Genomic DNA, 27,866 nt, shown 5'->3' on the forward strand with positions numbered 1-27,866 from the left:
GAGTGAAATTGTGCAAGGATTAAAATGATAGATTGAGGAGTTTCTATTTTATCTTAAAAGCAATGAAGAAACCAATGAAACTTTTTGAACAGAGGCATGAATAAACATGTGCTTTAGGGTAACAATTTGGTAGGTTTGTAGAGTATGGATTAAAGTGACTGGTAGACATTTGAAGGTAGAAATGCCAATTAGAAGATACTTCTATTAAATTACATTAATAATTTATATATAGATAATTTAATATATAAAATATTAAATGCCAATTTTAATAATTGATATGTGTAGTGATAACAGACTAGAATAGTAACTGAGTTACAAGAAGAGAATGAATACAAACCATGGTGAGGTAGAAGTCACAAAATTTGGAAACATGATTTATGGAGAGTATAATAGAGTGAAGGGTTTATGATGAAATAGGGTAACTAGAAATACAATTGTGAAACAAGGTATCCAAAGTATTGTGAAAATAATTCACAGAAATAGTGAGGTAAGGAAGAAAGATGGATTTGGGGAGATACTGTTTTACGAGAATTGAGTTTGAAGTGTCTGAGACATAAACACAGAAATGTCCAGCATTCAGTTTGGAGGCACAAATCTTTAGCTCCAGAAAAAGATGAGGACAGGAAATATAAATCTGGGACTCATTGTATAGAATTTATTTTAACTGATTGCATGAGATCATCAAGAAAGAATATAAAAAAAGAAAAGAGAATCCAAGATAGATGATTCATAACTGAAGAAGCAAAAAGAAATTAATTTTAATCTATAAAGGAGACCGAGGATGATGAGGAAAGAAGACAGAAAAGAGAAAAAAGGATGAGGATTAAGAAAAGACCATTGTAGTTAATAGTTGAGATTGTTGGTAAATAACTTTGGATAGGCCATTTTCAGTTTAGAGCAGTGGTCAGGATTCAGATAGAATCTAGAAGAGAGTAAGCAATTAAAGAGTTTATTCAATATTCAACTAGAAAAATTAGTTCCGTGGTCATTTAGCTCCTCTCATATTGAAACTGGATTGTAATCTTTCCAAGTACCCACATGATCACCCATCTGCTTGCAGTCCCAAGGTAGTCCACTCGTGGTCATAATGAAACCTCTCTCAACCGAGAGTTGAAATATGTGGTGATAAAGGATAACCACAGTGGTGACTGAGTAAAGAGAAGAGTATGAATAATAAGATTCATAAATCTTATAGAGTAAAATATCGAAATACAATTTGCTAGTGACAGGGTCACAAGATGTCCCTACAAACTCAACTGTATGAAAGAAAGGCTGGACTAGGGAGTAATGAGAGGTTGTGAATTGTCTGGGGTCACTCAGCTTGTGAGTTGTTTGGGGTCACTCCGCTTGTACATGTACATGCTAACCCAGATTTTCGGTCCACAATACCAAGTAGAACCAAGATGGTTCTAGACATCCACCGAGACAGTGCTTAATATTCCCTTTCTGGATTGACGAAATTTAGTGCACTGCGATAATAAGTTTAAAATAAGTCTCTGGAAAGAATGAGTCTCCATTTTCTTAATAATGGGAAAATAAATTTATATTCCCGTTGCTCAGATGACTTCGAAAAATGTGTCGACCTCCTTTAACAACAAGAAAATCAAACCAGCGCTAGATATACTGAGACTACAGAGCTCGACTCAGCCCTTTCCCCAGGATCACTATGTGCCCGCCTCCTGCGTGTGACGTCACCGGACGCTTCCTTCTCCACCCTTCCTGCCCCCACCCCTTTCGTCGTTTTATGGCAACAAGAAGCGTCCCTAGTAGCCGGGGCGTCTCTAGAGATGTGCAAACTTCCGGTTCCCCCAGTGGCCCGGGCCTGGCCTCCGCCGCCGGTTCCTCCTCCTAGGCGTCCGCCTACTTCTTTGCTGCGCCCATGGTTCTTCCCGGAGCCCAGGCCTGGGCCAGGGCCGGGGAGGTAGAGCGGGCGAATGCGGCGTGGTGAGCTGGCGGCGCGGGTATAATGTGGACCTCGCGTTGCCGCTGCTATTGCCACCGCTTGTTGTCAGCCGCGTTGCTGCTGGCGCTAAGCGGGCAGCTGTCTTTGCTGCTGCTGCTGCTGCTCCTGCTGGACGGAGCGGCCGCCCACGCCTCTCACACCTCTTTGCCCGGAGCCCCATTGAAGCTTTCCCAGCCCCCGCCGCTGCCTAGGGCCTCGGGCACTGTTTTTCCTGCCAGGCCCGGCCTCCCGAGTGGTAGCAGAACCGTGTCCCCTTCCGGGCAGGCCGGACTCAGCGGTAATGGCAGCGGCCCAGGAGCTGGGCCTGCCGAGATCGGAGGAGGCGGGCTGGCAGTGTCCCCGAATTCTGGCGACAAACCCATGACCCAGAGGGCCCTCTTGGTGCTGATGGTGGTGAGCGCCGCGGTCCTTGTGTACTTTGTGATTAGAACCATCAGGTGAGGCGGGCCTGGATGGGAAGGACGGGTCCTGGGAGTGGTTGGGAGGTTTCACAATGACCCTGAGTGGGTATTTCGGAACTGCTAGCTAGCAGGTGGGTTACCTTGCTGCAGGTCCTTGGAAAGATTACAGTGACAAGTTTCATTATGGAAGGGGGTCAAATGACTTTGAGACTTCTGCTGTCAAATAGCAGTCATTTCCAATTTATAATAGTTATAGAACTCCTTCATTTCCGGATTTCCGAATTTCCTTGGCAGATTGTGTCTGTTACCTGGGGAGCCATTCACAGGCTGCTTGCTGGGTGATACATTTTCATCTACTGCAACTCTTGAAGTTTAATGGAGAGAATCTCCATATCAGTAAAATCACGCTTCTTTTGATAACTAAAATATTTACTTCACTTATGATGCTTAAAAAACCAAACCAAAAAAAAAAAAAAATCAGCTTTACAATCCCTATCGCAAATGAAGATTTTTATTTTATTATCCAGTTTATGACTAATTTTAAGTGTTTTCATTGTTTTGGCGGCATTAATTTTAGTATATCTCAGATGATAGAAACGAGTTAAGCACTGACTGTTTGTAACTTCTCTGTACAGATTCCACATTTCTAAAGTGAGGAGGTTATGTTAGGTGGCCTGTAGAAATTATTCCAAGTATAGATTTATGATTCTATGAGAGTTCTTTAATTTTGCCATGCTTCGACCATAACATTAATGTTGAATTTACTTCTAGAGCTACATTTTATTAATTATATTAATCAACTCAAGTTGGTGCTGGAGATAGTGATCACTGAGATAGTGTGTCACCAAAATGATGAGGGTACTCAAAATGAATCCATTGGAAATTCCATTGAAGTTACTACTGAGAATACTTAGCCTGGAAAAGAATATACATTTTTAGAGTATGATGACACCTTAAAATACTTTGAGAACTATGTGTAAGGTGAATAAGATTAAGGAAGTTAGAGAGAGGCAACTCTAATGAAGAATTTCACAAAAATTATAATTGTTGTATTGTAAAAATTAGTGAGTTACCCACCACTGGAGGTCTTTAAGTTGAAGAGCTGTTTGTCTGGGATATTTTATAGAAAGTTCTTGCCTGCATATGGTTATACTATGATCTCTTAGGTCTCTTCCACTCTACCATATGTGATTCTATTAATGAATAGACGCTTGTATAGTAAAGTTAATCAAAAAATTGTTTTTACTCTCAAAAAGCTTACTTGTTAATATTGGAATGTCACTTTTGTTTACTAACAAAGGAGTCTTAACTGTCAAATCAACAAGCTTTTTTTAAAGCTTTTGACTGTGTGAAACACTAACTAAAGTATTGAGAATACAATTTGTATTTGACTTCATTAAAATGCCATCATGTATAACTATGACCATAGAAATATATAAATTAGGATTTTTTTTTTTTTTGATGAGGCATGTGGGGTTAAGTGACTTGCTCAGGGCCATATTTGAACTCAGGTCTTCTTGATACTGACTTCAGAGCAGATGCTCTATCCACTCTGGCATCTAGCTGCCCTTTAAATTACTATTTAAAAAACAATAACAATTTTATTTTTTCAATGAACAAAAATCTGTTTTCCCTCTCTGGAACTTCCACTGAGAAAAGTAGAAAAAGGAAAGGAAAAACAAAACCATGGAAACAAATACATATAGTACATCAAACATATATCATATGCAGGTAGATAAAAAGCTGGGACCAGAATTTAAATATGAGGAAGAAAACAAGCTGGATCACTTTTGCTCCCATATGTTGCACTTTATTTTTTGTTATTTTTTTTTAAGTTTTATTGATGTAATATTGAAGTTACATTATACATAAGTTCAAGATTATACCCAGTGTACAAGCTCTCTTGCAGATTAAATTATTAATCAAAACTAGTTGCTCTAGGGAATTCTATTTATATCTGCTCAAGTCCTACTTTATGAAAATAATGACCTTTAAGCATATGTCTTTGTTTTATTTGATAATTACTGTAATAAAAAGATTATCAGACAAAATCCAAATAATATAGTACCTAAGAAAGCAAAAAAAAGTTCTAGCATCAACCATATTCAAAAATATATCCTTCATTCTGAATCCTGAGTCTAATGACTGTTAAGTGAAAAATATACTTCATCGTTGTCCCTTTGTAATTCTGATTGGTAATTGGGTTGATCAGAGTTCTTAAGTCTTTCAAAGTTGTTTGTCTTTGCAATATTGTTATTGTATTTTTTTTTTCACCTGGTTCTGCTCACTTGATTCTTCATTAATTCATTCTAGTCTTTCTAGGTTTCACTGGAACTATTTTGTTTACCACTACTTATATCACAATAGTATTCTATCATATACATATCATTATAATTTGTTTAGCCATTCTGTAATTGATATCTTCTTAGTTTCTAGGTTTTTTTTTTTTTTCCCCACTACAAAAAGAGTTTCCATAGGTACTTTTGTACAAATTGTACAACTTTTCTTTCCTTGATCAATTTGGAGTACAAACCCCAGGCAAAAGAGGATATGCAGTTTAGTAACTTTGGGAACCTAGTTGTAAGTTACATTCTGGACTGCCTATACTAATTGGTATCCCAACATTGCAATAATGTGCCTATTTTCCCACAATCCTTCCCAACATTTGTTATTTTTCTTTTTTTACCCAAATCAACTTTGCTAATTTTATGGGCATGAGGTGCCTCCAGAATTTATTTAATTTGCTTCATGTAGCTTTAGATAATCTTTTTTTTACCCTTTAGAAAACTACCTGGTCATATTATTGGTACACATATCACTATGAGTGGCTCTTATTTTTATATTCTTGAATCTATTAACTGTGTCATCTTGGAACTGAGACCTTTGTCAGAGATTGCCGTGAAGATTTTTTTCCCCAGTTCAGTTGCCTTTTTTTTCTCTTTTAATTTTTAGCTATATTAGCTTTATGCAAAAACTTTATGTAATCAAAATTATCTTTCTACTAAGAGTTTTTCTATCCTTTGTTTAGTCATGAACTGTGTCTTTATCTATGGATCTGAAAGATAATTCTTCCATGGGGTAGCTAGGTGGTGCAGTGAATTGAGCACCAGCCCTGAAGTCGGGAAGACCCGAAGTTCACATGTGACCTTAGATACTTAACACTTCCTAGCTGTGTGGCCCTGGGCAAGTCACTTAACCCCAATTACCTTAGAGAAAGAGAGAGAGGGAGAGAGAGGCAGAGAGAGAGAGAGAGAGAGAGAGAGAGAGAGAGAGAGAGAGAGAGAGAGAGAGAGAGAAAGAGTAAAAGATAATTCTTCTATATGCCTTAAATTTTAAAAATTATTTTATTATTTTTGTCTTTTTAACATCCATTGGAGTTTATTTTGGCATATCATTTATATGTTTGTATAATATATTGAGTTTATTGAATTGATCAACTACCAGGCTGTTATGTTTATTTGCTTCTGTGTATTGTATGCCTTACCTCTTCCACTAACTGATCTCTCTGTTAATCAGTAACACTGTTGATTATCATGCTTGCTTGACTTCCTTTTCTATTTTTTAAATTTACCTTGAGATTCTAGACCTTTTGTTGTCCCAAAAAATTTTGTTCTGTTTTTTTTTTTTCCCCTAGCTCCGTAAAAGTTATCTTTTGATAATTTGACTGATGTGGCACTGAAGTTATGAATTGATTTTGTTACGATTGGAGAATGAATACTTCTATAAATATTTGTATAAAAAGGATTTTTAGTTTTATGCATTTTGTACATGTATATACCTTCATAGGTGGACTCCCCAAAATTTTATATGTTCTCTATTTTTTTTTTTTTGTAATTTTTCTATCTCTTCTTGCTGGGTTTTGGTGGTAATATATAGAAATACTGGTAATTTGAGTAGATTTACTTCCCATTCTACAACTTTGATGAAGTTACTTAAATTAATTTTTAGTTAAATCTCCAGGATTTATATCATCATTTCCAAAAAATGATACTTTTATTTACTTCAATTGCTTTTACTTTTTGCTATAGGTAGCATTTCTTGTATTATATTAAATGGTCATGGTGACAATGATGACAATGGACACATTCTTGCTTTATTCTTGGTTTTGTTAGAGAGGTCTCTAGTTTATTCTATATTCTACTAGTTCTTCATTTTTGATAGATACTATTTATATTAAGGAAATATTTCTATATTATACTTTCTAGTGTTTTTTGCAGGGATAGAAATTAGATCTTGGCAAAAACTAAATTTGGTGGTTCACTAAATAGAGAGCAAGGCTTGAAGTCAAAAAGACTCATTTTCTGAGTTCAAATCTGGCTTCACATCGCGACTAGCTGTGGAACCTTACACAGATCATTTAGCTCTGTTTGGTTCAGTTTCCTCATCTGTAAAATGATCTTGAAAAGGAAATGGCAAGCCATTCCCACTATCTTTGCCAAGAAAACTCTAAGTGAGTTTATGAAGAGTCAGACATAGCTACAGCCAGTGAACAAGAAGAAGAAAAGTTAATTTAGGAGTTTTTGGAAGATAATATCTATTTAAAAGGTTTCTAATTTTGAAATGAATTTTATTACCAAAATGTGTTTGTCTGACTTTAAGATTATTGCTTTCATTCTAAAAATTATTGTATTTGGCATCTATTGTTGTCAATACCCACAACAGGAAAGAATTATAAAAACAAATTGTTGAATGTTGTAATGAGTACTGCCTTTTAAATTAGAAGATTTATATTTTGAATTCTGGCTTTGTCACTTAATATCCCTGTGACCTTTGACAGTCCATTTTAAGGGCCCTTCCTCTCCCTAATCCAGATAACTTAAGGGAAAATCTCTGAATAAAGTTAAGTATGGCTCATGTGTGGGATTGCTCCCAAATAAAGATACTATTGTGACACCTTAAAAATATATATTTCACATACAATGTGAACATCAGATATGAGGCAGCTGTTTATTTCCTTTGACAAAAATCATACAAGAAGCACAAAAACACATAAGCACATAATGACTAATACATAAAACATCTCCTTTGACCTATTATACTCCCTTAGGAAATTTCTGATAACTAGTGCAAATGTTAAATATATATTTGATATTTGTATTAGAACTGTATTATCCAATGAATTGCAAATTCCAGTTCTTTCCAGCCAAAGCATGACTTTATTTGGTCTTTCAGCTATGTAATGATGCAGCCTTTGGTCATTTCCTCTATCAAGCATGCTGTTAAAAGAATCATACTTCTGGTTGGCTGTCGACCATTCTCAATCTCAGTATCTATCATTTTGTGAGATAAATAATAAGGTTGAAAGTATCTAATTCTCAGAATCACTAATCAAACAGAAATACAGAAGACAGTTAAGGGACTCTGGTACACTTGGGCAAATACATTTCTCCCTTGTGCTTATGTTACAAACTGCTGTTAATATTGAAGAGAAAAAGAGAGAGAGAAAGTTCTCTTTTTCTCTTCCCAATTGCTGGAAATCCAAGGGAAAAAAATAAATGAAAATAATTAGTAGTCCAAAATATTTGTAGCTAGTACATAATTTAAATCTTGATTCTGCTTTATAAAACTATATGAATTTGCTAAGGAAATTCGTGTCTCTGGGTCTCAGTTTCTATATAAGAGATATTAGACTATCAAAGAAGTACAGATATTTAGAGTTGAAATAGACTTTAATCAGTTATCTAGTCTAATTCATGAAAAGAATTCCCTCTATAATATAGCTAAGAAATGGTCATCCAGTTCTTTGTCTAAAGTTTTCCAAATAGTGAAACTTACCAGCTCTCAAGGCAGTTCTCATTGAACAGCTCCACTTCTGAAATGATGCCTTCCTTGCATTTCCCTCTTTACATCTCTTTTTGTATTTCGTCCTACTCTCTGGGTGGAAACAAGTCAAGTCATATCTTTGATTCATATGACAGCCCTTCAGATACTTTAAGAAAGCTCTTATGTCTCCCTCAAGTATTCTTCTCTCCAAGATAAATATTCCTGAGATCCTTCAATTGCTCTTCATATGTCATGGACTCAATAGCCTTTACCATCCTAGTTGTCCTCATTTGTACATTCTCAAATGCTCAATACATTTTTTATTTTTAAAAATTATTTTATCTTTTATGGAATAAAACAAATATTTTCATAGTATAATATAATAAAAAATGATTGCACATGAAACTGAAAATCTATTATGTACTACTTGCCATGGAAAAGAGAATTTCTGCTATTCTCCTAGAGAAGTTAAAATGTTAAGGGGTTAATCAGTGCCTCTCATGGAGCTTTCTTAGCAACTTCTGAAGTTCCTCATGACTCATTGCTGAAGATGACAAAGCAAATTCCCTTATTTACCCCCAGGTGAGCACTGCTAACTCAGTAGCTATTTAAAAAAGTAGTGAATCCTCCCCATCTCTGGACTTTGTGTGAGAACCTGTAGATCATGAACACACGTATGTTAGCTTAGACAAAGCCTAAATCCAGAGTTTGGCTGCCTCTTCTTTTTTGTGTTTCTACCCAAAGCCTGATCCTCCCCTAAGGTAATCAAGCTTGAGGAGGAGGGTTCCAGCCTTTTTCACTCAAAGCTGACTGGTAGCAGGGGTTTCTGCATTGGACAAGGTGGGTTACTAACATGAAGAAGAGCTCCACTTTGGCCTACTTTGGACTTAGTTGTCGAGTCAGATCCAATGTGGGATGAGATGAGGCAGTCACAAGTCACTGAATGTAAAGTTGGGACTAGCTCTCTGGAGGACCTCCCGATTAGCATTGATCTTAGTGGAGGAGTGAAGGAGGCAGGAGGGCCACCTTACTGGTCAAAGATGGAGTCTGGAATCTGGTGTCTTCTCTTGTTTCTATGGCTGAGAGCTGTGGCTGAGAGAGTGATCTGAGTCTGAGACTCCCTTTAAATACTCCAATAGGATTACATCACTACCTCACACTGAGCATTTGAAATTGTAGAACATTATATCACCATATTATCTTAAATATATGCCAACTAGATTGATTACATCATTACATTACATTAAGTATGTGTTTAGAGAACCATTATCTCACATTGAGTAGGTACTTAACTATAAATATCTTGCTGTCCTAGATTAAGTACACCTTTTCAGAGTTCCTGCCTCCTACAACTGAACATATAACCAAAAGAGTTTTACTTGCTCTAACACAGCAAGAAGGTACAAGAATACAGTGGTCTTTAGTTTCTCAGTATGAAGGGGAAGGGAAAAAGAGTTTATATAGTGCCTAGTTTGGGTCAAACATTGTGCTAAATGCTTTACAAATATCTCATTTGACCTCACACCATCCCTATGAGGTGGCTGTGGTTATTATCCCAGATTTACAGATATGGAAACTAAGACAGTTAAGATATTAAATGAATTACTTGAGATCACATAGTCAGTCTGAGATTTGAATTTGAATTTTCCTGAGTCCAAGTTTGACATTTTGTTCACTGAGCCACATAGGCACTCCAAAGCCTGGTCATTATGTCATCAGAGTTTATCACTGCACGGTGATAGACACCCACTAAATGTGAAGGCCTAGACTTTACTTGGCCAGGACTTTTTAAAAATACGGTTAAATGACCCTAAAGTCCATCAGATAAGGCAGGTCCAGTCATGTCCCAAGGACAGCTTTGTCCTGAGCCTAATCCATATGGATTAAGAAGGTGAGAAGAAACTTGTCAGGGAGGCTGAGGCCAGTAAGGTCCTATCATCGACCTGGATGGGATTGTTCAGACAGTGAATCTATAGACAGAGGGGAAGTCCTACTTGATAATATGTTTTGATATCCATCTCTTAGGGAGTCTGGCAATAGTAATATGTTACTTTTTCCTTATTTCCAACTTCCTGATCTGTCTTAAACACTGAGTATGCCTAAATGTGAGTCAAACCTAAGCTTTAAGCAATTTTATTCAAGGTTCTGAGATGGGATTATGATGAGTCAGAGAATTGGGAGAAAGAAAAAAAGATAAATCTCCAGATTTTAAGATGGTCAGCACACAGGGACTTCAGTGATTACTTTGTCCCTATTGCCAGATGGAAGTAACTTGTCTGGGGATTATGCAGGTAATAAATGACACAAAAATAAAAGGAATTTAGGTCTCTTTACCTTTAGTTCTGTTTTTATTTACTATACCATAATAATAGTTCCCCTTTTGCCCACTGATTTTTACTATTTTCTTTTGTAAAGTTTCTTAGCTCATCATACTGTTTTGCTCTCAGTACAACTAGTGCTGAAAAGTTTCAAACTTTACATTGACCTAAATTTTGGAATGATCAAAAAGTAAAACATAACCACAACATCACAGAATACAACATAACATAACCTAGAAAAGGTAGTTGGAGATTTATTATGTTCAGAACCCAGTGGAGTTCCATGGGGTGGTAAAGACAAATGATTAATTTCAACCAGAAGCAAAAAATGATCAGATTTGTGGACAAAACAGGAAAAGATCTATTCTCTGTACTTTGCACTGGTAGAATTAAATCATATTCTATATTCTTTGAACCTCCAGAATTAAGTGCACTTGAGTTTTGTGCTTTTATGAGTGAAGAGAAAGATAGTAATATTGGAAAAGGCCATAGACTTAGAGATGAGATTGTTTTTTTTTTTTTATTCTCTTTCTCCTTTCACCCTGTCCCTCCTCAAAAGTGTTTGCTACTGACCACTCTCTCTCCTAATATGCCCTCCTCCCTTCCCACATCCCATTCCCTTCTAATTTTCCTACAGAGTAAGATTTCTATACCCCTATTGAATCTGTATATTATATATTATATATATTATAATATATAGTATATTTGAGTGAAAAAAATGCCTTGCATGAGGTTCTACCCCATGAATATCTTATGTTCCCTATTAACCTAAACCTGACCGTAGCCTTCTTCTTAGCACTTGCAGGAGTCCTAATCTATCGATCCCATCTAATATCTACCCTCCTATGCTTGGAGGGTATAATGTTGTCCCTATTCATCCTTATAACTCTCCTAATTACCCACTTCCACATATTCTCAATATCCATAACCCCTTTAATCCTACTAGTTTTTTCACCTTGTGAAGCAGGAATTGACTAGCACTACTAGTCAAAATCTCCACAACTCATGGTAATGACTACATCCAAAATCTTAACCACAATGCTAAAAATCGTCATAGCAACTTTCATGCTTATCCCGCTAACATGATATTCCAAAAAACCCTGAGTATGAGTTAACACTACTACATACAGCTTCCTAATTAGCATCTGGAGCTTAACCCTTCTCTATCACAACTCTGATTTGGGCTACAACTATAGTAGTTCCTTCTCACTAGACTCCCTATCAGAGCCACTACTAGTTCTATCATGCTGACTAATTCCACTAATAATTATTGCTAGCCAAAACCACCTAGCCCACGAACCCCTAATACGAAAAAAAATCTACGTAATTGTACTTATCCTCCAACTCTCCCTAATTATAGTGTTCACCTCATCAGAACTCATCATATTTTACATTTTCTTCAAAACCACTTTAATCCCCACTCATCATCATTACAGGATGAGGAAGCCAAAACAAACGACTCAACGCAGGCCTATACTTCCTCTTCTACACACAAGTCAGATCACTCCCACTTCTAGTAGCTCTACTCTACCTAAACAACAGTCTAGGCTCCCTTCACATGCTAACCATATCACTAGTCTCACCGACCCTGGACACCTCCATATCAACTTCTCTACTCTGATAGGCCTGCGTAACAGCATTCGTAGTAAAAATACCACTATACGGCCTCCACTCTGACTGCCAAAGGCACACGTGGAGGCTCCTATTGCGGGTTCCATGGTTTTAGCCACCATTCTACTAAAACTAGGGGGATACGGCATCGTACGAATCACAGCCTTTACTGAACCAGTGACCACAACCTTATGCTATCCGTTCATAATTCCATCCCTCTGAGGCATAATTATAACAAGCTCTATTTGCCTCAGTGAAAAAAAAAGCACGAGTCTTCTCTGATGTCCCCAGACTGAGAGCCAGAAATGTACCTCTTACCCCTACTAATTATCTCTATTAACCCCAAATTCATTCTTGGCCCAACATACTGCAAGTGCCTCCAGCACTGCTGCTGATTCAGAGGTCCTGCCTCATTGATGCTGGGGTCTGGGGCAGGGGCTGCACTGGGATTGTGGGCTGGGATCCCATTCTGGTTCCACAGACCTTTTCTGCTGACCTCCCAGCTCCTGTTTGGTGTTTCTGGACTGAGAGGTCTGGAAGTCACCAGTACTGCTGCTGATTCCAAGGTCGGGCCAGGTCCAGCTGGGTCTGGGGCTGTAGGCTGGACTCCCACCCTGATGTCACACACCTTTGCAGCTGAGTTTCTGAGTTGCCTTAGGCTGGAAAATGTTCTATTCTGTCTTTTTTGGGGGTTCTAATGCTCTAAAATTTGTTTAGTCATTATTTAAAGGAATTTGTAGCAGTTTGGGGAAGAGCTTGGGTGAGTTCTTGCCTTTATTCCACCATCTTGACTGCGCTGCCTATAAATCTTCATCAAAATTCTCTGTCCATTCTCATTTCTTTCCTCATATGATTTTAATAAGTGTATATTCTTTGTGTGATTATGCAAATTTTGCTTTGCATCATTTTATAAAGTACTCTTTAGATTTCTTTATAATCCACATATTTGTCCACTTTAATTACTTTCTAGTGTTTCATTACTTTGATAGAATATTCTCTCATTATTGCATATTTAATATGCTTCCAGCTTTTTTTCTTTTTCGGTATGTTTTTTGTTTGTTTATTTGGTTGGCGTTTTTTTGCAATTAAATAAAAAACTCATAAAATAGGAAGCTCTTTCTACTATTTTTGATAATAGTTTCTGGGTATATTCTTAAGGGAATCTTTGAATCAAGTGGTAGGATTTTTTTTTCCTTTGGAATCTTTACTATTTTCCCTATTTTAATGTTTCCCTTCTTTCTAGATTTTTTATTTTCCTCCAAAGGATCCTTTATTGAATATATAAATGTGTAATTTATATTTATAATATTAATGGGGATTTATGATCTCTTTGTTCTTCAGCAGGAACTTGAATAAAGGAAGAAATAGTGGGCATCACGAGGGAAGAAATAGGAGATTACTTTGAATAAACTAAACCCAGGCACAAAAACAATCAAAGTGAGGTGTCCTCATTTTCTTTGAAAAAGTGCCTGCAAAGCTGGCATCATCTGGTTGGTAATTCTTTTTTGCATTCCCATATCAATGCATCAATCATTATCAAAAGTACAAAGTAGTGCAGTGAATAGAGTACTAAGGCTGTTGTCAGGAAGACCTCAGTTCAACTCCAACCTCAGCTTTTTATTAACTGTTAACTCCAGGCAAGTCATTTTAACCTCTCTCTGCTTCTATTTCTTCTACTGTGAAATGGAGATAATAATAGAACTCACTTCCCAGGGTTGTTGTGAGTATCAAATGAAATAATATTTGCAAAGCTCTTAGCACAGTGCCTGGCACAAAGTAAGAACTGAAATGCTTCTTACTGTAAAAAAAAAAAAAAGTGATACAATTACATATGTTAGAATCACGGTGTTGCTAAAGATAGGTTTGGAATAAAACAGATTCTATTCCTCTCAGAGATAAAAGTTATTGATGACTGTTAGATAAATAAACACACATTGTGATTGTTTATATAGCTTATTGTGTAGAGATTTGCTTTACAAAATCTCTGCCCTAGGCATTTTTGTCCGGTATTATTTTCAGAGGTTTCTTTTATCCCAAGGACGAAAGTGACTCTGTGTGTGTGTGTGTGTGTGTGTGTGTGTGTTTGAGAGAGAGAGAATTTTATAAATTTTTATCTTTATTATTCAAATGTTTATACTTCATGCTTTAAAAAAAAATACTACAAAAATTGTGATCCTAATGGGGGTGGAATAACTACTGAAAATTGTTGGCAAGTGTCAAAAATTTGTGAGTTAGTAATTTTTGTTTCTAACTGTAAAATAATAAAAGCAATTTGCCTTTTTTAGACAGTCTAATTAGAAATACAGAGAAAAGTTTTCCAAAAGACGTTTTAAACAAAAAAGGGCCAAAAGCAATTTGATGCCCAATGTAAGAAATGACTATTTCCCTCTTATAATTAACAGCTAATTATTATACTAGGATCAAAGGGTTTCTCCTTTTCTACTTCCTTGTCCAGAAATCAACCAGTATGGGAGATCTTTCTTAAAGACTTACTCAGGCCAACATCTAAACAGACAGTAAAAGAAATTCTAAGTTTAGACTGATGGGTGTATTTCTTCTCACTATGTTTACTCTGACATATCCTGGGAAAATATTGATTTAGGTGTTATGGAAATTGATGTCTCTTTGGCCAAGATTTTAGTGACCTAAGTCATTCATCCCAAGGTGGTCCACCTCCCAATTGATTAACCAATTAGAGATCATTCGACATCCCTCAGGAACACTACCTTTTTGAAGGGCATATAAACTGTGACCCTACTTTATTAGGGGTCTTTGGTCCAAGAGAGATGGTCAGATGATATCCTTTTATTAATAATATGCTGGCCTTATTAATAAAATGATTAAATTACCAGGAAATTATTTCTCTTGAACTCTTTAAAATAACATACTAGGCATAATAAAAACACCCAAATCACCCATTTAATTAATAGCATAGGTTTTTGTTCTATAAAATACATGCAAAATACATCGACATTTTCCTGTAATCCAGTTCTTAATTGTCCTAAATGTTACTTTAACTTTTTAAACATATTTAGTCTTTTTCATACTCAAAAAAATTCATATCTAATAAAAAATGGTAATCTCAGTGAATTATATTGATATGCTCTCTTTTATTGTCAAAGTAATAAAATAAAATAGCCTTTTATTCTATTATGTTTACATACACGTTTGTGTAAAATTTTATCCTGTTTGTTTTAGTATTTTGGTTTTATTTTTGTACTGTAGCTTGTGAGAGGCAGTATGAGCTTTTTAAAGTGAATAGGGAACAGAATCTAGAGATAAAAAGGATAGACTGTAGGTTTTCTGACATATTTTGGCTCTGTAATGGACCAGTTAAATTTATCCCTCAATGAGACAATTCTTCAAAATAGAGGTTCCTAACCTGGAGTCCATCAACTTATTTTACTATATATTCTGATAACTATATATCATTATAATTGATTTCCTTTGTTATCCTATTTATTTTTATTTTATGCACTTAAAAATATTTGGAGAAGGAATATACAGATTTCACTAAATTGTAAAAGGGTCAATGTAACAAAAGTTTAGAACTTTTGTTCTGAAATGATAAATTTTAGTGTGAAGTGATGATCTATATTGGTAGCTTACTTGAAGTTCCCCAAATCAACAAAATCACAAATGTGGTACAAAAGAAAAAGCTTCTCACTTATTCAATGGGTAAATTATATCTAATTTCATCAAGTAGAAAACTATTTAAAACGGCCCTCTACCAAGAGAGACCATAGCTTAAACTATATAGCGTCACCTTAAAGACTTCACATTAATACCAAATGACTTGACCTGGGTTATTCATGTTGTAAGTGACAGAGGTCAAATTTGAATTCTATCTCATATAAGATAAAAAACAAAAAATGGGTATTATATGTCCTTTTCACCTCCAGCTTCACCCAGGCATCTCGCTGGTGCTGTTATTAGAGCACTGTACCTGGAGTTTGGAAGACCTGACTTCAGATCTGTGGCACCGGACAAGTCACTTGATTTCTATTTGTTTCAGTTTCTTCAACTGTAAAATAGAGGTAATAATAGCATCTGCCTCTAAAGATTTTTGTGAGGATCAAATAAGATAATATTTGTAAAGTACTTAACTAGGTGCCTAGAACTTAGTAGGTGCTACATTTCCTTTCTTCCCTCTTCCCTCTAGTATCTGACCTTCCATGACTATAAGGGCTATAGGTCCCTTGGGATAGAAGAATAAAACCAAACCTCACTGAGATACTCTTAGCAGCTATGGGAGGCAAATTCTCTTCCAACTTCTTTTCAGCCTTCTTTGTCACCTCTCAGCTCCCTTTTACACTGATCACCAGTGTCAGGTTTTATCATAGCCATTATAATCTCTTTTCTAACTTCTTCTCGCCCTTCCCCCGCTCATTTTTCGATTTTTCATTCCTTTAGTTTAAAAGATTTCACCAGATGGAGAGGCATAGGTGGAAATCTAATTATATTACCTTTTTTTCTTTACACCCCACCCCGTTTCCAATTTTTGTTGAGCAATTCAACACCTAGATTCTCAACTTTGTCATTATCTGTTCTTGATCCTTCATTTTTTCACTTGTATATATGAAGCAATGTTAAATCTTGTCAGTTCTTCTTCAACATCCTTTGAATTTGTCTATTGCTGCTTATTAGATCTAGTTTAGGGCCTCCCTATCTATCTTTTCATGTAGGTTTGTCTTAGAATTCCATGATATGATGTTACTTTCAAAGCATAAAAATCCTTACATTAAATCTTAAGAATTACATAATAAATGAGAAGTTGGGATTCCATGTAAAATTTTTCAGTTACTTGGAGCTCTTAAAATTCCCCCAATAGTAGGAACTTTAAATCAAGAGCCAGTTGCTCAGTAGCATCTGAGGCAAACCATCCCTTTTTGTTTGTTTTTTGTTTTTGTTTTTTCCTAAAAAGTAATCCAATTAATAATGCCCATGTCATTTTTGATAAGATATTAAAGCCTTTAGACCCTTTACTTCTTAGCCTGTTTAATTGGAGCTGACATTTTGAAAGCTAATGCAATGTTCACAGAGTACTTTTAAGATAACTACTATATAAATAAAAGACATTTAATAATGATGATCATAATTGCAAGTAGCAATGGCATTCATTGTGCAGTACAAAGGATCACCTTTATCTTAATAGCTTGGATTTATCTGTTAACTTTTTCACTTAATCAGTATGCAGTGCTTTGGAAAATTTTGAAAATAAATATGGTATATTAATAAATTTCTAATTTATTTGATATTATTTTTCTATTAATTCATACTTTCATGTGTGTATATTATATATGTATTTTATGTGCATGCATATGCTTATCTGTTTTTTGTACAAACAAAATATGTGTATTTGGGAAAGATTGTGTATGTGTAAGGATATTATTTATAATAAATTTGGTGTAGTCAAGAGAAAAGGAACTAAGATTAAGGAGCAAAGAAAAGGCCTTTTTTTTTTTTGCCTGCCTTCCTTTCCTTTTCACAACCTAAGTGCAGGGGTCCTCAAACTTTTTAAATAAGGGACCAGTTCACTGTCCCTCAGATTGTTAGAGGGCCGGACTATAGTAAAAACAAAAACTTTGTTTTGTGGGCCTTTAAATAAAGAAACTTCATAGCCCTGGGTGAAGGGGGGCTGTAGTTTGAAGACCCCTGAATAAGGTTTTAGCTTAGACTTGAAGGAAGCCAAGAAAGCTAAAAGACAGGGGAGGAGGAAAGTATTCCCCCTCCTTCCCTAAAGGCATGGGGAATAGCTTAAAAATGGTGTGTTGTTGCCAAGGAATAGCAAGAAGACCAGTGTCTTTAGATCATAGAATATGTGGAAAGTTATAAAGTGTACAAAACTGGAAAGGTAGAAAGTGAACAGGTTTTATATAAAGGATTCTAAAATCCAAATAATATTTCATATTTGATCCTATGTGTCATAGGTAGCACTGCAGTTTTTTAAGGAAAATGAAAGCTCCATTTACCACTGTGTTTTCCATTGTTTGTGATTGTAATGAGTGTCATATTTTCTCTTAAAGATTGTAACGTTCTTTGGTTCAGTTTTCTTGGGGTCTCTGGGAACAGTTTTTGTTTCAGCTCAGTTATCACTACTAGAGTAGCCAAGGGTTAAAGTCCAAATCCTTTATTGTCTCCTTGCCTAGGCCCAGTTAGCTTTCTTAAAGGCCTTCAGGAGTCTTGGTTTCAGTGAAGAAATGAAGGAGGAGAGCCTGCTAATAAGGTGGTGTGAGATGGGATAAATGAATCTAAGTCCAAGAGCATGTGCTTCAGCCTCCAGTCTGCTTGTCTTCTGTACCTTTGAATCTGGCGGAGTTTGTCCGAGCTTATGTGCTTTCTTATCATAGGTGTGAATCTTGTAGAACTACTTGTACTGTACTAGAGAACTATTAAGCACCATGCTAAACTGGATAACCATTGTCTCATCAATTCCACTTACTTAGCACCTTATAAGAGTCCTTGTTTCAAGTTCAGAGTTCTGGCCCACAACAAAAGATTTTTTCTGCATTTATTGATATAATCATGATTTCTGCTGTTTTATTATTGATATGGTCAGTTATGCAGACAGTTTTCCTTAAAATCACACACACACAAACACACACACACACACACACACACACACCCCTATGGGATTAAAAAAGAATAAAAATAAGATAACGATAAAGAGGCAAGGGGAATTTAAAGAAATAGGAGGACTAATGGAAAACTGTGTCGAGTACTGAGGAATGCTTGATGAAAGTATCAATATGTGTCAGAGACTGGACTTGAACACAGATTTTCCTGGCTTTAAGAACAGATCTCTTAACTGATGGCCATTGCTGCCTTTCCTAAGAGATAAACAAGGGGATTGTATTATGCTCAAAAGAACTATAAACAGTAAAAAAAAAAAAAAAAATTGATATTATACATACACTAAATTGAATATGTAAATCTGTAAAGCAAATATTAAATTACAAAAAAGAAAAAAACAGAGGGTAAAATAGTAGTGATAGGAAGACACTCCTTTCTCAGAGCTCTAGACATCTAACAAGAAATTAAATAACATGTATATTGTTATGTTAAATGTATATGTTAAATGTACATATAAAATGTATACAGAATAAACTGGAAATAATCGATAAAGGAAAGGGCACTAAAATTAAAGGGGACTGGGAAATATGTCTTACAAAAGGTGTGATTTAATAAAATTGAGAATTAAAAGAAGATAGCATGCAGAGATGAAGTGGTAATAAATTCCAGGTATGGGAGAGAGTCAGTTGAAAATATGGTCTGGAGAGGGAGTATCTTGTGTGAAGACTAGCAAAGAGGCTAGTGTCAGTGAATTGCAGTGTATTTACTGGTGAGTATACAAAAACATTATTTATGAAATAATATGAAAGACTTTAAACCTTTTTCTTTTTTTTTTTTTTTTTGGGGGGGGGTGGTAGTATTAACATGGATTAAGTACTTTGCCCAGGGTCACACAGCTAGTAAGGAAGGATCTAAGAACAGATTTAAACATAGATTGAGTTAATTTTTTGATATTTTTTTAAAGGCAATCCGGGTTAAGTAACTTGCCCATGGTCATACAACTAGTAAGAGTCTGAGGTCTGATTTGAATTCTGATCTTCCTGAGTTCAGAACCAGTGTCCTAGCCCTAGCTGCCCCATGTGAAAAGGATACAACATTATTCTTTTCCTTCCCTCTTGTCTTCCCTGATCACCAGTTAGAATCCTGAGGGAGGAACACGAGGCACCTTTCAACCTTGACCAGTTATTTTGTACCGAAACCTGCATGTATCGATAACATAAGTTTTAAATTCTTAATCTAATGAATTCTTGAAATTGGTTTCTGTACTTTCAAAAAAGAAAAACGAGACTAACCTACATGGAGTAGGGCCTTTTCCTACTAGTCCTACCATACTTTGTATCAGGGGTCATCTATTACCCCAAAATGTGCCCTATTAATCTTTTGGTATCTTTGTTTCCTTTCTTTATTTTTGACCTACTTTAAAGATACAGGATCACTTGGGCAAAAAAGGCAAACAATTTGTTCACTCTTTTTCATATTCCAAATAATTTTCAAGAACAATTAAACCAATTCAAAGTTCCTCCAACAATGTATGAATGTCCCTGTTTTTCCTTATCTCCTTGAGTGCGATCTATTTCCATCTCTTGTTATATTTCCAAATTTGCTTCTATGAAGTTAAGCCCAGATTGATTTCAATTTACTTTACCCTTATTAATGATTTCCAGCAATCTCTTTTCATTTGGCTCTAGTTTACAATTCTTTTATGAAAAATGTTCATGTCATTGGACTACATATTCATTAGGGAGAATGACTCCTGACTTTGAACATTTGTGTTAATTTCCTATCTGTTATTTCAGATCTTTCTCAGAGAGATGTTAAAATAAGTATTTCCCTACCCCTACCATGAGTTTCTCTTATATTGTCTTATTTTTATATTTAAATTGCTATTTTCTTTCTTTCTTCCCCTCCCCTTGAATATTTTTATCCATTTTTTGGGTTAAGAATTCATCTCCTAAAAAAAATTGTCAAGGATTAGTATCTCCCTCCAAAACTTACTCTTTTTTTTAATGCAATGGCAAGTAAATTGTGGATGTAAGGAAGAAGGAATTAAAAAGAACAAGAATAAAAGACACTGTTACCAAAACATGGGATCAAAAGAGAATATAGTCTGATCAAGAGCAAGAGAAAAGAGGTGTGTGGTCTTATGGCTAATGTACCCATGAAATGTAGGAAGAAACTTAGAGAGGAGGAGGAACATTGTGTGAATCCTACTCTCATCAGAGTTGGCTCAAAGAAGAAATAATTGACATATTTGTTTTACAGAGAATCTTCTCTCACCTCATTAAAAAGTGGGAGAGGAAAAGGAAAAGGAGATGTAGCAAGAAAGTGAGGATGGGAAATTCACATCAGATGGATCCCTCTGTATTGTACTTTTAGGGGAAATAAGACAAGAATCTTACAGAAACAGCAGATGGGGATATGTTGTGATCTTTATCATTGCAACTCTTAAATTGATGAATTCATGGCTTTTTTTAAGTGTGACTTTTTTGTCATATGTCCTGTATCTATTTGCAATTATAGTTTGTAGTATATATAGTTTTGGTATAAAATTCTGGACTAACCTGTCTTTTTTATTTCAACAAACTACTTTTCAATTCCCCTTGTAGTTCTTACTGAAGAGAGTCTCTTAAGTTTCTATTCTTGGGTTTATCAAATACTGGATTACTGATTGTGACTGCTTCTGATTTACTCAGAGTATCTATTGTTTCTTGAAATTGTCTATCCTCCATTTCAAACTCTACAAAGTATAGAGGTGGTCTGGAATAGTGCATAGTGAGCTGGTCTTTAAGTCAGGGAAACCTTGTCTTAAGTCCCACTTCTATAACTTAGGGCTTTATAACCTTGGAAAAATCATGTAGTCTCTTTGTATAGACTGTTTCTTCATATGGTAGTTCCATATACCAGTGAAATCATATCTATCATTTTTATCTCTGTCTTCTCTACCTAGTTAATCCTTGGTAATTTGATATAAAATTAAATCTATAAATTTAAGTATTATTACTTGTCATATTTGAATAAGTGTCTTCATTTGCCACCAGCTGTTCAGTTTGGTTTTGACTCTACCTTTATCATCATAATGCTCTCCCAAGATAAACATATCACTGGGAAACTTAAAATCATCATGGAGCCCACTTAACCTTTGTTACTCACACTTCATCAGTACTTAGTGGCTTCTGCCTCTCTGATTGGAGGATTGGCGGTTGGAGCAAGAAATACTTTTCATAGTCTTCCTTTATAAAAGGCTCAAAATCTTAACCATCTTTTCATTTGACACTAGCTTCTCTGCTTGGTTTTAGCTGTAATATATGTAAGTCTTAAATTTATATTTGTTGACTTGATTTTCAGATATTTTATGCATTTCTATAGTTACTTCTGTTCTTGCTGTTGAGAGTGTATGCTATTATTTCAAAAACTTATTTTGAATTCTGGTGAATTCTTTGAATATTTTCTTCACTAATCATCCAGAGCTTTCTAAGTAAATACCATAATCTCAAATAAGTATATATATATTTTTTTCTCTTTGCCAGTACTCATATTTATAATTTCTGTTAACTGCTGCTAAAAGTAGCATTACCAGAGCTTACATGTCAAGTAATAATGGAAAAAAGGAAACAAATCAATATTTATTGGGAAATCTTATCACATTTGATTTTGGTTTTAGATGCATACTTTTTATCATATTATATGACTCTTCTGTGCTTATTCTCCTTTGGTGTTTAACATTAAAATATAGTGTAGTACTTTTCACTGAGATTTTTATATTAGTAATACATTAATAATATTAGTCTATGATTTACTATCTACTTTATCACTCCTTTGTTTAGGACCATGTTCTCTTATAGGAATAATTTGGTAGAATGTTTTCTTCTTAAGAAGTAGCATGGGTATTAGTTGATCCTTCTGGATCACAGGTCCTCTCTTCTCCACTCCTGAGAGTTTTCCTTATATAGCTCTTATGTCAATTTTTAAAGTTGTATTAAACTTTTTCTACTTAATTTTTGTAGGTTACCATTCATTTCCTTTATCTTTTCATTTTTCCTAATATATAATTGTGTGTAGTTAGGTCTAGTAGTTCTTTCTTTTCTCCTCCATTATGAATATACTTTATTAATTTTAATTGTCTTACTTAAAGGCTTATGGCCTTTTAATTAATATTCTCAAAGAGCCAGATTTTTATTTTGTCATTTCTTTTATATTTATTATTTTTCATTTCATCAATTTTTTAAAATTTCTACTATTTCAGATTCTTTTATACTTCTTTTGGGTTTACTAATTTTATTTTCTATATAAATAAAAATATTCTAAATAAAAATTAATAGTTAAGTTTACTAAAAATCTTTTTTCTATGAATATAAATTATTAGTGAGGGAGCACAGTTATCCTTTGAGAACTCCTTTAGATACATCTCTGAAATTTTGGTGTGTTATCTCATTATTATTCTCTTCTGCATAATATTTTTTACTTACTTATCACTCAGAATGCCAAGTTTCCACATAGTTCTGCATATTTTCCTTTTGTTTCCTAAGTTTCTTACTAGCTAGTTTCTGATGAATGTGAATAATGATTTCATTATTCAAATTTGAAACTACTTATTTCCATTGGGTTGGAACCAATTGCCATTATAACTTACATAATTATAATTTTGAATAGTGAAAATTCAGTTATCTTTGACTTTTGAGAATTTATTATTCATACTAATCTGCACTTGGCTATAGTATACTATCTCTATAATGTCTGTATTGCTTATTTCTACCTTTAATATTTATTATTTCCAAGTGTTCCAACACAATATCTATTTTTATAAAGGCACCATTTGATCATGGAAAGTATGTGAGCGTGCGTATGTATGTGTGTGTGTCCTTGCCATTCAGAAGACTATTTTATGTTTCAGCTCTTACCTCAGTTACAATTCTTCATCAGATATTTTGTTTTCTTTTTGTTATATTAAGTCACCAAGAGGAAGATTTAGAACTTTTATAATTATTTGATTACCCATATATAATATCACAGCATTATAGCTCAGGTACTTTGTATTTCTCAGTTTAGATTCTATGCCATTTGATGTATATGGGGAAATAAATATACATATTAAATAGTAATATTGTTTCATTGTGATACCTTTGAACACGAGAGACAGCATGTGTATGTGACCTTGGAATCCAGAAGATGAGTTTAATTTCTGCTTGTCATAATACTGATTTTATAACCCTTGGTCATTTACTCAACTTCCTAGTATCCTTGGTCACTAACGCAAAGATGATTAAGTTTCAAAGGAGATGTTGATTTGCTTTGTTTGAATGAATTTCCTTATCTGAAGTACACCATAATAGTGAAATAGCATTTTGTTGTTGTTGTTTTGTAATTATAAATGTAAATGTAGTTTCTCTGTCTCTAATAAATTATTGTTCTTTTTTATTTGATAACTGCATTGCAACTCTTGGCATCAAGATCTTCATTTTACTTCTGTTTTCATGAAATTCAATTTTGATTTACTTCTTGAGAGATAGTATTTTTCTTGTATTCCAATGGCTTATTTCTGTTTTCCCTCATCCTTCCATTTTTGTAACATAGTCCTATTTCCTTTTAACCATAAATTAATCAGCAAATATTTGTTAACTCTGCATCAGGTATTGAGGATTTAAGAAAAAGTAAAATTTCCATACTTAGTAAGCTAAGAGACATCCTATATACATAATAAGTATGTAGAAATACAAGTTATTTGGAGGAGAAGCTAGGAAAGACTCAGTATGGAAAGTAGTGCTTGAGCTTAGATTTGAAAGAAATTCAGGATTATAAGAGGCAGGTATGAAGAGGAATTCATTTCAGGCATGGAAGACAGTCTGAGACAAAACATAGTGTGTGAAAAAAGCCAGAATGTCAGTTTGTATGGATTCTAATATCCATGCAAATTGAACCCAGCAAGGTTTATTGGTGTGAGTGTGAAGGATAGTTTCAGCTTTTTTTTTTTTTTTTTTTTGGGGGGGGGGGGAGGGCGAGGGGGAAGAGAAGAATGAAGGTCGAAGGCAGGGGTTGGTTGGTTAAGAACCTGCCCAGAATCAATTCATGCAATTTGGTGTCTATCTCCTTTCCCCTGTCCATGAAAGCACCTTCCCTAACTTCAGCTACATGTACATTCCCTTTTTTTTTTCATTTGGATGAACCAGATCAATGTTTTTAATGTCTCATGACTGTACAAGGGTTGATACATAAGTGTGAAAGGATAGTTGTACCCCAAAACAGTCAATGAGGTTACTTCTGCTAATATATGAACTGTGGATGTCAGCTTTCTAATGTTATTCATATGCCTTTTATCTTACATGGTATTACTTTCTTATTGATTTACTACATAAAGGGCCTCATGTATCAACTTTGTCTTCAGAAGTTCTTAAGGCATATGCGTTCATTCCCTTAAATTTCCATTACTTTCCGAGGTCAATATTACTGAGAAAATTCCAGCACAGAATAAATACTGAATATACCATTTCAAGATGAAAAAAGAAAACATTTGTAGGGATATTGCTGGATATGTGTATGGTTGCAGGTAAGTGTGAATTTAAATTAAAGTTATCCTAAGTTATTATAAATGAGGACCTTCCATACATTATACTTGCTCTATATTAAAACTTTTCTTACTGTGTATATTTTGTTAGAATGAGAAGAAGAAATAGAAAGACACGAAGATATGGAGTTTTGGACACAAATCTAGAAAATATGGAATTAACACCTTTAGAACAAGATGATGATGATGATGATACAACACTTTTTGATGCCAATCATCCCCGAAGGTAAATAAAAATTCAGACTAAACAATGTACTAGAGTAAAAATTACAAAGAGAGTCATGTTTTAATATATTATCTTCCTAATAACCAGCTTTCTCTGCTTTGACTGCATTACCATCAAACTTTATACACTAAAATTGCTGTTATACATAACTGCATTTGTATGTGGGTGCATGAGTACACACACACACACATACACACACACACACACACACACACACACACACACACACACACACACACATCAATGTTGAGTTGGTTATATAGGAAGAGTCCATTAGAGCAAATGTATTTATTTGCTGTGCTTTGCTTATTTGGCAAGACTGTTTTGAAGGTAACTGAGATAATATCAGGAAGCCCATTCAAAAAAGTAAATACTTCTCATCTACCACTGTACCTTGTCCATAATTGAGCATTAGTGTTTTTAGGAAATTTGAATGCAATGAATCTATTATAATATTCCTGCAAATTTATCATCAGATGGAATTCTGTCTGTAATGTTTACTCCAGTAAAACTTACTGGTAAGGAAATTAGATGATTTGTTTCCATGCTCAAAAATATGTCATGCTATAAGTTTGTTGAGTATAATCTGAGAGGAATGCTAGGTTAAAATAAAGTTTTCATTATATAAAATTATATAAAAAAATAAAAGTTTTCATTATATAAAAAAAAGCAAGATAAATGGAGTAATAAGATTATTACCACAAGGGCTATGAAATCTGTTTATAGAGTGTTACTTCTGTCATTTCACTGAGAAAGGCAACTCTTCACCAAGGAATTTCCTTTACTAGTGTGAAGTGATTCTTGGTTTGCAATTTCTAACCTTAAAGGGTTTTGGGATAGTCCAGGAGTGAGAATTAAGTAACTTACCCAACAGCCAGATTATATGTCAGAGGTGAGATCTTGACTCTCAGGCTATCTTTACCATGCTGTGTTCCTTATCCATGACATGAAAATTTTGATGTGCCATTAGGGGGTTAATTCATTTACATAATAGGAGCTCCCCTTGATACACTTCAGTTCTTTCCATGCCATCACTCCTGCACTAAATATTCTTGCCTTCTTTCACCCTCTTGATTTTTTGATGAACCAGTTCATCTCTACACTGTCCTCATTGTTAATCTGTATCTGCCAAGACTAGCCTTGAATTACTACCATCAGCTGGCACCTTTGTTCCTACATATGTGCTGGATAACAAAGCTGGAGAAAATCAGGTAAATAATCAGATTGAGTGCACTACAAATTTACATTAGATAACTTCAACTGGTCCCTCACTGTGGGAAAGCCATCTTCTTATATTTCCCCAATTAACTCACAATACAACTCACCATAGTAGCTCATCCTTTTCATCCTTCCTCAAAACTTCCTTTTCCCTCTTCCCATCATTTAAAAATCTAGTCTTACATTTTACAGAAAAAGTTGAGACCATTCTCCCAGAGCTTCCTCTTCTTTCCTTTTGCTCATTTCACATTGTTAAGATACCTTTTTCTACTATCTCTGCCTTCAATTATCTCTCACCTAAAGACAAATACCCCCACATGCACAAATCTTCCCATTCTATTCCATATTCTCCATCAGATTCTCTCTTCCATCTTTCTTTTACTCTCACTTAGGTTCACTACAAACATGTCTATATTTCTCCCATCCTCAAAAAACCCTTACTTGATCCAAATTCATTTCCACTAGCTAATGTTCCATGATCTCTTCTTTTTTTGGCTAAATTTCTTGAGAATGCTCTCTCTGATGTCTGCCTCTGCTTCCTTTCTCCATTCTTCTAAAACTGTTTTCTCCAAGTTTACCATAATCTTTAGTATCATATCTAATGACTTTTCCCTACCCCCACCCCTGCCCTCATACTTCTCGACTTCTTTGTAGGCTTTGAGATTTTCGATCACTTTCTCTTTGATACCTTTGTCTCTCTAGGTTTTCGTGATATTACTGTATCCTGGTCCTCCTTCTACCTGTCTGACCGTTCCTTCCCAATCTCCTTTGTTGAATCTTCTTCCAGCCCAGGAAAGGTAGGTATCATCCAGGGTTCTGTCCTGGATCCTCTTTTCTCCCTCCATACCATTTTACTTGGTCATTTTACCAACTTTCATGGTCTCAGTTATCATGCCTGTACTGGTAATGCTGAAATCTATTTATCCATCCAGCTTTCATGGTCTCAGTTATCATGCCTGTACTGGTAATGCTGAAATCTATTTATCCATCCAGACTTCTGATCTTCAGATTCACATCCCTAGTTGCATGACATTTCAAACTGGATATTGTACAGATATCTTAAATGCAACACAGCCAAAACTGAACTCAATTATCTTTTCCCTGAATCCTGATATCTTCTCATCTTCCTTATTTTTGTCACTACCATTCTGTCATTCACCCAGAATCACAACTAAGGTATCATCTTCAGGTCCTCACTTTCACCTCCCCATCTCCAGCCTGTTGCCAAGTCCTA

At 35.0% G+C, this 27,866-nt stretch overlaps 1 protein-coding gene across 3 annotated transcripts in view; it reads left to right on the forward strand.

Moving 5' to 3' along the window:
* Positions 1-1,803: 1,803 nt before the first annotated feature.
* Positions 1,804-27,866, forward strand: part of FAM174A (family with sequence similarity 174 member A) — a 30,205-nt gene continuing 4,142 nt past the window's right edge. The window contains exons 1-3 of one of the 3 annotated variants that reach the window (XR_007953246.1): positions 1,804-2,400; positions 25,280-25,414; positions 27,335-27,429. Coding sequence is in view for 2 of the 3 variants with exons in the window: in XM_051994236.1 (XP_051850196.1) it covers positions 1,967-2,400; positions 25,280-25,418 (573 nt within the window). In the remaining variant the exon portion in view is untranslated. Of the gene's footprint in view, positions 2,401-25,279; positions 25,419-27,334; positions 27,430-27,866 lie in introns of those variants that run through there. The other 2 variants (XM_051994229.1, XM_051994236.1) reach the window with 2 other exon arrangements.

The sequence above is a fragment of the Antechinus flavipes genome, chromosome 1 (assembly GCF_016432865.1).
Source record: "Antechinus flavipes isolate AdamAnt ecotype Samford, QLD, Australia chromosome 1, AdamAnt_v2, whole genome shotgun sequence".
Lineage (NCBI taxonomy): Eukaryota > Metazoa > Chordata > Mammalia > Dasyuromorphia > Dasyuridae > Antechinus > Antechinus flavipes.